We start from the raw sequence: 12,814 nt of genomic DNA on the forward strand, positions 1-12,814 counted from the left end.
AAAAATGGGGGTTAAAAGTTGATTCTGTATATATACAGTATATTTTGTTTATTCTGTATTATATATAAGAATCAATAAAAATAAAAAAAAATAACAAAAGAAAAGGAGGAATAAGTCAAAATTAATTTTTGTGGTAATCAACATTATGCCACAAATGCTTAACTTGTATGGAACCTGGAACATTCCTATAACTATAACAATCCCCCCAAAAAGATACACATATTAAATGGCTAGTTCACCCAAAAATGAAAATTCTGTCAGCATTTACTTATCAGCATGCTATTCCAAACTCATATTACTTTTTTTCTACCGTGGAACACAAGGAGAAATGTTGAAAAATGTTGAACTTGACACTGCTCTGTCCCGTACATTAAAAGTGATTGGTGACTGAGGCTGCCGGTCCCTAACGTTCTGACTTACGTCTCCTTTTATGTTTCACTGAAGAGAGAAAGCCATACAGGTGTGGAACAACATGAGGGTGAGAAAATAATGACAGGATTGTCTTTTTTGAGAGAACTATTCCTTTAATGTCAGTGATTGTCTTTCTGAAGATATTTAAACATGAGTCAACTGCAGAGATTTGTTTTTAATTGAAGTAGTTCATCGATGGAACACCATAAAGCAATATGCGAGAACAGAATAGTAAGTGAAGTGCTTGTTCAGAAGTAAAAGGGTCCAGTGTCAATCATCCAGTTGACAGAGCAAAGCCACACCTCTCTTGATCCAGTGCTGAGGGCGCTTGCTGGTAGGGAGCATCATACTGATGACAAAGTTGGTTGAATGGCCAGTGGTGGACAGTGTACCTTTACGCTCACTGGTCTTGTAGAGGGGACACACATAGATGTTGTGAGGCTGCTCCGTGATCCTCCTGTCCGCTAAAGACAGGTTTAAAGAGTTTACTGAGTAAAGGAACTTCAAGTCTACGAAGTGATAGAATTGCTGTAGTTAATCATCTTATAACATTGATTCGTTCTCTTACTGGGTTTGATCCAGATGATAGGGACTACATCAAAGAGAACTTTGGGATACTGTTCAGCTAATACGCCGCTGCAAGGAAGAACACATTTAAAGGGATTGTTCACTTAAAAATTAATATTATTTCATCATTTACCCACCCTCATGTTGTTCCAAACCCGTATTACTTTTAATCTTCCTTGGAACATAAATGGAGATGTTAGACCAAATGTTAGCCTCAGTCACAATTCACTTGCATTGCATCTTTTTTCCATACAATGAGAGTGAATGGTGACCGAGGCTGTCATTCTGTCTAAAATCTTCTTTTGTGTTCCGCAGAAGACAGTAAGTTATACAGTTTTGGAACAACTTGAGCGTGATTAAATGATGACAGAATTTTCATTTTTTTAAGTGTTGATTCAAAAATGTTCATTTCTTAATTCCATTAGGTCAAACAATTTTTATATTGTTTCTAGTGTCTTCCTCTCATGGAAAATATTCTTGCCTTTTCCTATCCCACCGAGCTCCATCCAGAAAAAGGCCGTGAATGTAGACTCCATCTTCAGGAGATGAGTCTGCTGTGTCAAAAGGCAGAACCTAAAGCAATAAAGAGCAAAATATACCTCGTCAATCAGCTCTCTATTTCATCTAGTGAGAATACACCCAATCCAGAAACAATTGCAGCAGAGGATACCTCATAATTAAATCCGAGCAGGTCGATGGGGGTGGAGTATTTCCTGGCGTAGTTCTGCAAGGCACCTGTTAGGAAAGCCTGAGTGAAGAAAAACCCAGACAGCCAGAATACGTGTGGCTTCTGTTTGTCATACCACTCCTGAAAGAGCATGTGAAAAAGAAGACAAAATCTAATTAACAAAGACAAAGTAATGCACCAAAAACATGAATTATTTTTTAATCATTTTTATATGTGTAAATACAATATAAACTTGAAAATAATACATTTTAGTGAGAAGAGAGTCATTGTTGGTATTCTTTTGGGTTAAATGTTGTCACTGACCTGCAGAAATTTAAGTCTGGCTAAGAAGTCATTGACATAGCTGCCCAGTGGCTTGAGACTAGGATAGGAGCATTTAGCCCACTTTTCTGGCACTTTCCCCACAAGCAGACTGCCGGCTACTGCCTCTAGCTCTGCATCCATCACTACTAACCCCTTAATGGCTTTTATCAGGTTTTGCAGACTCACTCGTATAGTACTGCACAAACTGAGGAGGACACAGAAGTTACAGAATGTAAATATGCTATTGTAACCATTTTTACCATAGTTCATTCTTTATTCTTATTTACAATGAATATATTCAAAATTAAGACAAAAAGTATTTGGACACTTTCTGATTGTCAAACCTGGAACATGTCTATAGTTAATGTGATGAACTACACCTGTGGTTACTCTGTTAGTACAACTGTGTGAACTTGAGGTGAACCAAATTCATACATATCCTAAAAATTACCTGGGACCAGTTGTTTAAAAGTAATAACAAAAATGGCTCAGAAAAGTTAAGGTAGTTCTGAGAAAAAGTCTGGCATCATTTGTTTGCAGATGCCACTTGGTTTGATATTTTGTTATCTAATGCAATGAAATTTAGGGTGACTTTGGGGCCATTCACACCGAAGCTGTTTTTTGCTGTAATTGAATTGTTTTCCTATGTAAACATGCACTAGACGGACATCTTTGACAGTTGCATCACGTATGGTGTTTATTCAACATCTTATGCAGAAGCGCCACATTTTTTAGAAACTGTGACAAGTTACACGGTCCCTTTAGTATGCAAAGAAAAGTTCCTACTCCCTTAAAGATATTAATGAAATAAGTGTCCTGAGATATCTCACCGATCTCTGTGACAGCTGTAGACCTTGTAAACAGCAAACAAAAATGTGTCAGCGGACACTGACGCATTTCACCTGTCAATCATTTTGCTCATTCTCATTGTGTCGTGTTTGACGGAGAAGGGTATAGCTGCAGGCATTGCTCCAAAAAGGGGTGGTCGCTCCAAACCGCCACTGAAGAAATAGGGAGACCCTTACCTAACCCTTTCCCTAACCTTAACCATAAGTGGAAGTGACACCCCCTTTTGGAGTTGGTGCAACCCCCTTTTGGAGTAACCACACCCCCTTTTAGAGTAACCCTGCCCTCTTTTGGAGATTCCGCCCCATAGCACGATGACGTAGTGGATTTAATCCACTACATAGTCGATTTCCGTGACGTTCTGGATATTTTTAATGTGCACGCCCACAGCTACATATAATATTAGATTCTCTTTACAATATTATGCTATTTAGTGTTATCAGTACGGCATATAGCCTATACGCAGTTTTGTTTGACACTTGATATTAGCCTAGTGGGTAGCTAAATGTGAGTAGTTTAATTACTGCTGGTAGATCTGTGTCTATATAAGCATTAATGTTTAATAAATTCATCCATATAATAAATGTTTGTTTCTCTCTGGCAGCTTCAATGTTTGGTGTTTATTTTAAATACTGGATATATGCAATGTTTTGTATTTTATCTCCACGAAACTGCTATACTTGTGCCATATCGTAATCGACCATTGCAGGATACATAAAGATAACCGTTTTCATCTTTTTATCCTTGTCATCTCAAGTAAGTCATATTTTATTACAATATATGTGTTATAAATCCATATATACCATATACCATATCCATAATCCATATAACTTAGTTTTGGAAATAAAAATCTACTAGCCTACACATTTTTATTTGTCCTTTTTGTTTTGCAAGGTTTAGAGACTGAAAATATCCATCTGTAATTGTATAATTATTCTCTTGTCTTATAGAGATGCTGTTTCATAGATTTGTAGAAGCAGTCATCTGCTTGTTATAATCATTAATGTATGAATCAAATAAAGGCTATATATTTCTTTGTCCCTCTGTGATATAGGCTACGTGACAGAGTATAAAATAAGATTTTAATCCCAAATCAAATCAAATCAAATATATGAAACCGTAGTGTCCTCTGCCATGTTGAAAGTTTACGACTCCTCCCATCTCAGAAACTTGGGAATGAAAATGATCTCAGAGTTTCCCAGTCGTAATTACGACTTGAGGGGCTGTTCATGTGCAACTTTCGTGTGGGAAACTCGTATTTACGATAATTCTGATAGCACGTGAAGGCAGCATTAAATAAGGGCTAGGCGGGGCTGAAGCCCCAGGGCCCAATTGTGAAGGGGCCCTGTGATTGGCTGCGGAGGGCAGGAGTCCTTCATCACTTTTGGTTGCATTCTTGATTGACAAGTCTTAAGTGGGTTGTCTGTATTTAACGTTAAAAATAAAAAGAGATGATAGGCACACTTGCCTTGCTGTTTTCATTCATTTTCCAGTGAAAATCACTTTTCAGTTTGCATAATTACGTCGGGGAGTGCCTCTTTCTTTTACCTGTTGGTAAGTCGGAAATGTGTCTTGAACTTGTAGAAATAGCAGAGTTCAAATATGTTCAAAAAAGTGAGAGAGCGGTCCGAACATCCGTGCATACCATGAGCGCTCCAACTGACTTGAGAAACATTTACTCGCAGAATATTTCAGCAATAATAACGTGTCCCGTCTTTCTGTTGGCTATTTAAAGAACTAGGGTTGCCCAATTTGAGTCGGTTCTTTTCAGTGAATTGGCCAAACGAGCTTACAAAATGGCCTGAATCGATTCGTGATTCAGTCCAGTTTGTTCGGACTGCTCTCTCAACAAATCTTTTGGAGCGGTTTCTCACTCATTATAACAGTATCGGGATACTTACGAACACAGGGAACAAACAGCGCTTGATGAAATGGATATTTACCTACAATCAACTGAAACAAAAGGCTGCATTTTTGAGAGGTAACTTTGAGAAACTTCAGCAAGTGCTGTGTGAACAAGGATCTGTTAACACAGAACATGTTTTTGCATCTGGTTGCGCTGTTTTTAAATAGTTTACCATGTAAACATTCGCTAGATTGATGTCTTTTGATAACTGCATCACGTTGCACTTTGTTTTAGCATCTCTTACACATTTTTAGGTTAAATAATTTCTGATGCCATGTCAGGTTAAATAAGAACTTCAACTGTTAAAAAAATGCGTCTCGAGACACCTGCATTCTGCTCTATTCGTCTTGTTTTTTTAGCGTGAGAACTCTTTTGACCAGTTACTGTCTTTAAGAAATGCGTTACACAATAGTTCCATGAATGCTACACATACCCGAGAAATAAATGCTTTTCTCGAAGTCACCAGAATTGAACTGTTTGTGTTGTTTTTGCATTATTTCTCGGGTAACATTATAGTGTGAGATAGGCTACCAAGAAAGGCCATGAGGGGCCCTTGGGGTTGCTATAGCCCCCAGGGGCCTGTGTGTTCTTAATCCAGGCCTGCTGATATGAGGTCTAGCGACTCACTTGTTATAGCGCTGCATCTCCTGTACAAGCACCGTATTCATGCTCTCCTCATAAAGCACAGGGAATTTGACAAGGGCAGACTCTATATCAAAGTTACCTGGAAGCTATATGACCAAAAAAAGAATTTCAGTAAATCATAACCACATGTGCAAAATATCTTGTAATATCCTTACAAGAAAACCAATTCCTAAAATTCCTAATTCCTAAAACTATTCATAATGGGATGAATAAGGATTTAGTTACTTTAGACAAGATGTCATTAGCAATGTCAAGTAGAGTACTATCCCCGCCAGAGCCGCCCCCACCCTTTGAGCCACCACCCTGGGTCAGGATCAGGGAATCAAACAGTAGTTTTGTCTGTTGAAGGTCTTTGGAGATGTCCACATTCTCATGCATTCCAAACACCTCGGGGTGCTGAGTAAAAGGCAGTTTCTGTGGAGCATATCAAGTGTATTACATTTAATTGTTTCATCATCAGAGTGTAAATTTAATCAGAAATCAGCAGGCTTTATAACATAGAGCCTTACCTTGATAAACACCACATAGTCTTCATAGATGGACTTTGGAGGTGCGTAATAATTGCCACTGGGAGAGAAGGAGTGGCGTGGGTTCTCGATAACATCTTTATTGTAAAAGTCAGCAAGGATTGTCATGAGGAGGCGACGATCCCAGTCATCAGTTACACGTCCTCCATAGTTACATTCTCCAGTCAGATAAGTGATGGCCTCAAATGGAACTTCCTCATACTCATTTACAAACAGCTGAGGCAAAAAAAGTGAAGACGATTAAAAAGTTAGTGAAGTGTTTTTCAAAATCAATTGATTTTTTTTTTTCTAAAGAGTATTGACCTAGCCGGCATATTTGATTTAAGCGCTTTATTAATGATTTGATTTGAGAGTGAATAACAACTTTAATTTTGTCCATTTCACTGCACAAAATGATCATATGGCTTCAGAAGACTAGCAATAAATTGCACAAGTCGTATTGATTACTTCTACTGTCGTTTTATGGTGTGGGTCTTTTTCCGAGTTTGATAGACCAGTCACTTTTCACCTGCATTATGGCAAATAAGCCATAAGAAGGACTTTAAAAATTCCCCTTTTATGTTCAATTGAGGAAACAAAGTCAGATTAGTTTTGAGTGACATTAGGGTGAGTAAATAATTACTGGAATTTAATTTTTGGGTGAACTTTCCTTTTAAAGGAACTCTGACACAGTCCATTACCTGCAGTTGTCTGATACTAATGCGCAGATCTGACTCATTAAATCCATAAGGTATGTTCCATCCTAATGGCCCAAACTTCTTCCTTTCCTGGACAAGAGCATGGAAGAAGCAAACCCCATACAAGAGCTTCTCCCAGACCTACACAACAGCAGTAATAATAAATTACTATAATATTTTAAACAAAGAAAAGTCAGAATAAGACCAGGGTGGCTCTACTCACTAGCTCTTTGTTAGGGCATGCTGTGAAGAACCCAGGGTCAGAGACGGGATCAGACAGATAGGATTGCAAGAGGTTTAACCGCAAGCCAGTGGGAGGCTCATTTGTCATCTTCACTCCATTCTGCAGGATGGTCACTGGAAACTGACAGAGCAAATGGCACATTGTTTATTTAATTCTATCACTCAGTTCATCACAGCTAGAAGCTTAAAGATGAACTGTGTCATTTTTTGGATGTTAAAATACTTCAGTGTGCTGAGTCAACTGTAAGGAAGGTTGGGTAGGTTGTCTTCCTGAACAGTGTAAACGCTGTGACTCTGTGGCACTTTTAAGACAATGCACTGTTTGATTGCCTGACCAGCTTGATACAGCAGCATACTGTAGATTCAACCAATGGCATGAGCTTGGGGTGGGGCTATCTGTTTGTTTGACCAATGGAGGACAATTAATATTTTCAATATTTTTAACTTAACCTTTTTTCTTTTTTTGCAAATTTGTTTGGTGATGCCAGCAGCACAGAAATCACTTCAGCTTTAAGGATCTGATCATTTGCAGAAAATACATATAATTCAGGAACAGAAGGCAACTGTCTGTTTAGGGGTTTAAAAAAAGACACGAGTGCCCTCATGAGAGCCCCACGTAGTACCATGGGTGAGGGGTAGCTGGTAAGCCAAAGACGGAAGTCTGGATGGCATGTGTCAGGGGTGAGGTCTTCACAAATCTTCTCTAGAGTGGACATCCAGGACACGGCCAGGTGACAGTTCTGCAAGCACACCCAGGTGCCCTCCTTCATGGCCGAGTGGATCAACTTCACTGCTATGGGACCCTGGCCTTGTCCCAGAGAGATGGATTTAAATTGCGAGCCACCCATGTTCATATCAATGGCAAATTTCAGCAGACCTAAAGGAAAAAAGGTATTTCACATGAATGTATGCTATACAAAACTGTGTCACTGTATTACAAAGATGTGAATAGGGATTAAAGCTGCACTAAGTAATTTTTTCCAATTTTGACAAATAGGGAAAAAATGACAATTGATTAAGACTCTGGTCATATCAGTTGCCTAAAACAAGCTTAGCAGTGTCAACAAAGCATAAATCTCCAATTTACTGTAAATCTTAAAAAGTAATTACGGTATGGGTGACAAATATGCCTGCAAATAGGGTACTTGTACAATGGTAACTAAAAACTTTTTTCACTAGGTGTCAGTATAAAGTCTAGAACCACTGTTGTGTCAGCTAGCGAAACATAAAAAAAAACATTTAAGTGCACCTTTAATTAATTTTAGGTTAAACTTTAGAAATGTATGCTATTTAAACTGGTGTGAAAACTGGAGTGACTTACTAGCCATAGGGTCTGCTCCAGGAGAGAGTACAAAGACCAGTGGAATGGTGGAGTTGGAGTCAATGTAGCTCTTACTGAGGTCAAACGGAGGTGGCTCAACAAATTTCTTTCCCAGTTTCTCAGTGAGAAATTTACTGATTGCTGGCTCAATCTTTGAACAAAGAAATAAGCAAAATTAAAACAACTGAAGAAATAAAGAATTGTTCCTTTGAGTGATGTGTTATATTTATTCCATTATATTCCAATATAATAAACTATGATTATTAAATGTTTTAAAAGGATAGATGGTTCACCCAAAAATGAAAAGTCTGTCTTAAATTACTCACCCTCGTATTGTTATAAACGTGTTTAACATTTATTTTCATCCGTGGAACACAAAAGGAGATGTTAGGCAGAATATTAGCTTCAGTCACCATCAGGGTCAGAAATGTAGGGGTCTTAGGCAAAAATGCCACCTAAAATTACAAAAATGCCCCAAATTCAAAGTGTGGGGGCAAAAAATGCCCTCGTAATGAATTATATATTTATTTGTAATATCTGACATAGTTCCATTATAGCTCTAAATATACAGGTGCATCTCAATAAATTAGAATGTCGTGGAAAAGTTCATTTATTTCAGTAATTCAACTCAAATTGTGAAACTCGTGTATTAAATAAATTCAGTGCACACAGACTGAAGTAGTTTAAGTCTTTGGTTCTTTTAATTGTGATGATTTTGGCTCACATTTAACAAAAACCCACCAATTCACTATCTCAAAAAATTAGAATACATTATAAGACCAATAAAAAAAACATTTTTAGTGAATTGTTGGCCTTCTGGAAAGTATGTTCATTTACTGTATATGTACTCAATACTTGGTAGGGGCTCCTTTTGCTTTAATTACTGCCTCAATTCGGCGTGGCATGGAGGTGATCAGTTTGTGGTACTGCTGAGGTGGTATGGAAGCCCAGGTTTCTTTGACAGTGGCCTTCAGCTCTTCTGCATTTTTTGGTCTCTTGTTTCTCATTTTCCTCTTGACAATACCCCATAGATTTTCTATGGGTTCAGGTCTGGTGAGTTTGCTGGCCAGTCAAGCACACCAACACCATGGTCATTTAACCAACTTTTGGTGCTTTTGGCAGTGTGGGCAGGTGCAAAATCCTGCTGGAAAATGAAATCAGCATCTTTAAAAAGCTGGTCAGCAGAAGGAAGCATGAAGTGCTCCAAAATTTCTTGGTAAACGGGTGCAGTGACTTTGGTTTTCAAAAAACACAATGGACCAACACCAGCAGATGACATTGCACCCCAAATCATCACAGACTGTGGAAACTTAACACTGGACTTCAAGCAACTTGGGCTATGAGCTTCTCCACCCTTCCTCCAGACTCTAGGACCTTGGTTTCCAAATGAAATACAAAACTTGCTCTCATCTGAAAAGAGGACTTTGGAACACTGGGCAACAGTCCAGTTCTTCTTCTCCTTAGCCCAGGTAAGACGCCTCTGACATTGTCTGTGGTTCAGGAGTGGCTTGACAAGAGGAATACGACAACTGTAGCCAAATTCCTTGACAAGTCTGTGTGTGGTGGTACTTGATGCCTTGACCCCAGCCTCAGTCCATTCCTTGTGAAGTTCACCCAAATTCTTGAATCGATTTTGCTTGACAATCATAAGGCTGCGGTTCTCTCGATTGGTTGTGCATCTTTTTCTTCCACACTTTTTCCTTCCACTCAACTTTCTGTTAACATGCTTGATGTTCACTCTGTGAACAGCCAGCTTCTTTGGCAATGAATGTTTGTGGCTTACCCTCCTTGTGAAGGGTGTCAATGATTGTCTTCTGGACAACTGTCAGATCAGCAGTCTTCCCCATGATTGTGTAGCCTAGTGAACCAAACTGAGAGACCATTTTGAAGGCTCAGGAAACCTTTGCAGGTGTTTTGAGTTGATTAGCTGATTGGCATGTCACCATATTCTAATTTTTTGAGATAGTGAATTGGTGGGTTTTTGTTAACTGTGAGCCAAAATCGTCACAATTAAAAGAACCAAAGACTTAAACTACTTCAGTCTGTGTGCATTGAATTTATTTAATACACAAGTTTCACAATTTGAGTTGAATTACTGAAATAAATGAACTTTTCCACGACATTCTAATTTATTGAGATGCACCTGTATATTACAGCATAAAATATGAACTGATGTTAATTGAACTCTTAGGGTGAGGTAATAAATTCTCAAATCTGAGAATTTGGATAAATTAATTTTTTGACAAAACAAATGGGACACAAAGGTTATTTTTTAAATGGTTAAAAAAATGCTTCTGTAAATCAAATCTAGGAGGCAAATATTGCCCCTTAAAGGTGTACTCAGTAATTCTAATCCAATATACAAAGTCTGCTAGCTGTCCGTTCTGTGGGTGGGCTGAAAAACATCGAGTATTTGTACACAGCCCTGGCTCTGTAAATGGGACAAAAACAAATTAGACCAGACTGAGCCACACAACATTACTCCAGCCAGTCAGCAACAGGGGGTGGTTCTTGCACGTGCACAGGATGGGGGGTGGGGGCAGAGTGAGAGGAAAATTCATTAGAAGAGCGACGGCAAATCTGGCTGAAGCAAACTTTCTAAACTCATAGGGGGACAAATGGCTGAGCAACAGACCAAGAGAAAAAGGTCAGATGAATATAAACGAGCCAGTGCCCATGCCTGCCACGGTTAACAAGCCAGTGCCCATGCCTGCCATGGTTAACGAGCCAGTGCCTGTAGCCTCGACCGCCCAAGTGCCTGTAGCCTCGACCGACCCCATAACCACGCTCCCTGCTGGCCGAAAGAGAAGGAAAAGGACTCTTCCCCACTCTCTGCCCATGCTCACGGCCGCGGAGGTCACTCCCCAGTCTCTGCCCATGTCCATGACCATGGAGGTCGTTCCCCGGTCTCGGCCTGTACTCTATTCCACGGCTCTCAGCCCCGAGCCTCCCACGGCTCTCAGCCCTGAGCCTCCCATGGCTACGCCTTCTCTGAGTCCATCTCCCATGACTCCGCCTTCCACGGCTTTGCCCCTTGAGCCTCTCACGTCTCCGCCTTTTGAGGCTCCGCACCCAGATTCTTCCACAGCTCCGCCTTTTGTGGCTCCGCCCTCAGAATCTTCCGTGGCTCCACCCACTTCCCCAGAGTCTCCTCCTCCAGTGGATTCTCCTGACCCATTCCCAGCCCTGTGGCCGCTTCCCAGGCCTCCAGATCCATTCCCTGCCCTGTGTCTGCCCCCCCAGGCCTCCGGATCCATTCCCAGCCCTGAAGCCGCCCCCCAGGCCCCCGGATCCTTTCCCAGCCCTGAAATCACCCCCTAGGCCTCCTGATCATCATCTTTGGATCCTTCATCTTCTGTGTCACCCTGCCCTCATCATTCATTCTTGGGCTCCAGGAGTCGCCCTTTAAGGGGGGGGGGTGAAATGTCACAGTCTGTCTCCCTCATTCTTCTTCAAGGACTCTTATTTTGAAGTTTTTCCCCCAGACTCCATTTCCCAGGATTCACTGACATAATTACTTCTATTAGTTCATCATCATCTGCACTTGCCTTCTATTCCCTTGTTTGTTTCTCAGTGTATAAATACCCTCTAGTTTTGTTAAGTCTTTGTCAGCCCTTGGAGTGCTACATTGTGAAGAGTTTCGTTATGAGGTGTTATGTTGTGCTTAGTTTGAATGTTAAAGATTTGGTGTTTGTTCCAGCGTTTGTTCCACTCCAGCGTTTACTATTTTTGAGCCTTTTCTTCTGTTTCCACTCCTGCGATTGTCCTACTCCAACGTTTATAATTAAAAGGAATCTACTCCTGCGTCTCCTCTCTTCCTCTCCAAGACACCCACCTTACACCCTCAGGCAGCAGACGCACCTGATTCCACCATATTTGTCTTTTGGTCAGCAAACTGAACTGTTACCTTCGATCCCTTGGCAATGCGCGTGCATGAATTTGGGGGGCAGAGCTTCCAAAGGAGCACTGAAGGCAGGGGTGTGTTTGTTTTGGCAGCTGAGTTTGAATATCAGCAGTGTTTCTTAGGAATCACTGAGTGCACCTTTAATGTAAAATTTCTGATTCTGGTCACCATTCACTTTCATTACAGCTTTTTTCCATAAAATAAAAGTGAAAGGTGACTTGGCCTGTCAGTCCCTTAACATCCTGCCTAACATCTGTTTTTGTGTTCCACAGAAGAAAGAAAGCCATACACATTTGAAACAACATGAAGGTGCGTAAATGATGACTAGAATTTTCATTTTTAGCTGAACTAACCCATGAAACTAAATGATTACTCACTTTATCAGGTCTGAGGCATCTGTAAATTATCATTTTTTGAAGGTGATTGAGTTTATCACACCAGGGCTTTGGCAAAGGAGTGTTGTATGGCTCCTTGCTGTCATAAATGGGCAGGAAACTTTCAGGACTCTTAATGAAGCTCTCCCTATATTCACACCAATGAACAGAGAAAAAGATGTTATATTAACAATTACATAGGACTGGATGTGACAAATGTTAGTAGATTCATGGCATACTTGAGGCCCTGTAGAGAAGGAAGATCACTGGCCCGGCAGATCTCATCCCAGCTCTTGTCCGGGAGCCAGTTTGGGTCAGGGTTAGGGACACTGTTCTGCAGACCCACACCACCGGTGAGCAGGAACATAAATTCAGAGTACTCTATCTGCTTCTTAGCCCTTA

General features: G+C 40.3%; 1 protein-coding gene across 1 annotated transcript in view; it reads right to left on the minus strand.

Annotated features, from left to right (window-relative positions):
- Window positions 1-260: 260 nt before the first annotated feature.
- The window catches only part of LOC127418494 (dynein axonemal heavy chain 12-like), a 52,326-nt gene continuing 39,772 nt past the window's right edge, over window positions 261-12,814 (minus strand). The window contains exons 60-73 of the mRNA XM_051659084.1: window positions 12,652-12,810; window positions 12,416-12,560; window positions 8,135-8,285; window positions 7,437-7,690; window positions 6,794-6,934; window positions 6,574-6,711; window positions 5,876-6,109; window positions 5,592-5,780; window positions 5,349-5,452; window positions 1,970-2,174; window positions 1,649-1,786; window positions 1,460-1,551; window positions 980-1,047; window positions 261-875 (exon numbers count right to left, since the gene is read on the minus strand). Of these exons, the coding sequence (XP_051515044.1) occupies window positions 682-875; window positions 980-1,047; window positions 1,460-1,551; window positions 1,649-1,786; window positions 1,970-2,174; window positions 5,349-5,452; window positions 5,592-5,780; window positions 5,876-6,109; window positions 6,574-6,711; window positions 6,794-6,934; window positions 7,437-7,690; window positions 8,135-8,285; window positions 12,416-12,560; window positions 12,652-12,810 (2,212 nt within the window). The 3' untranslated portion in view covers window positions 261-681. The remainder of the gene's footprint in view (window positions 876-979; window positions 1,048-1,459; window positions 1,552-1,648; window positions 1,787-1,969; window positions 2,175-5,348; window positions 5,453-5,591; window positions 5,781-5,875; window positions 6,110-6,573; window positions 6,712-6,793; window positions 6,935-7,436; window positions 7,691-8,134; window positions 8,286-12,415; window positions 12,561-12,651; window positions 12,811-12,814) is intronic.

The sequence above is a fragment of the Myxocyprinus asiaticus genome, chromosome 28, assembly GCF_019703515.2.
Source record: "Myxocyprinus asiaticus isolate MX2 ecotype Aquarium Trade chromosome 28, UBuf_Myxa_2, whole genome shotgun sequence".
NCBI lineage: Eukaryota > Metazoa > Chordata > Actinopteri > Cypriniformes > Catostomidae > Myxocyprinus > Myxocyprinus asiaticus.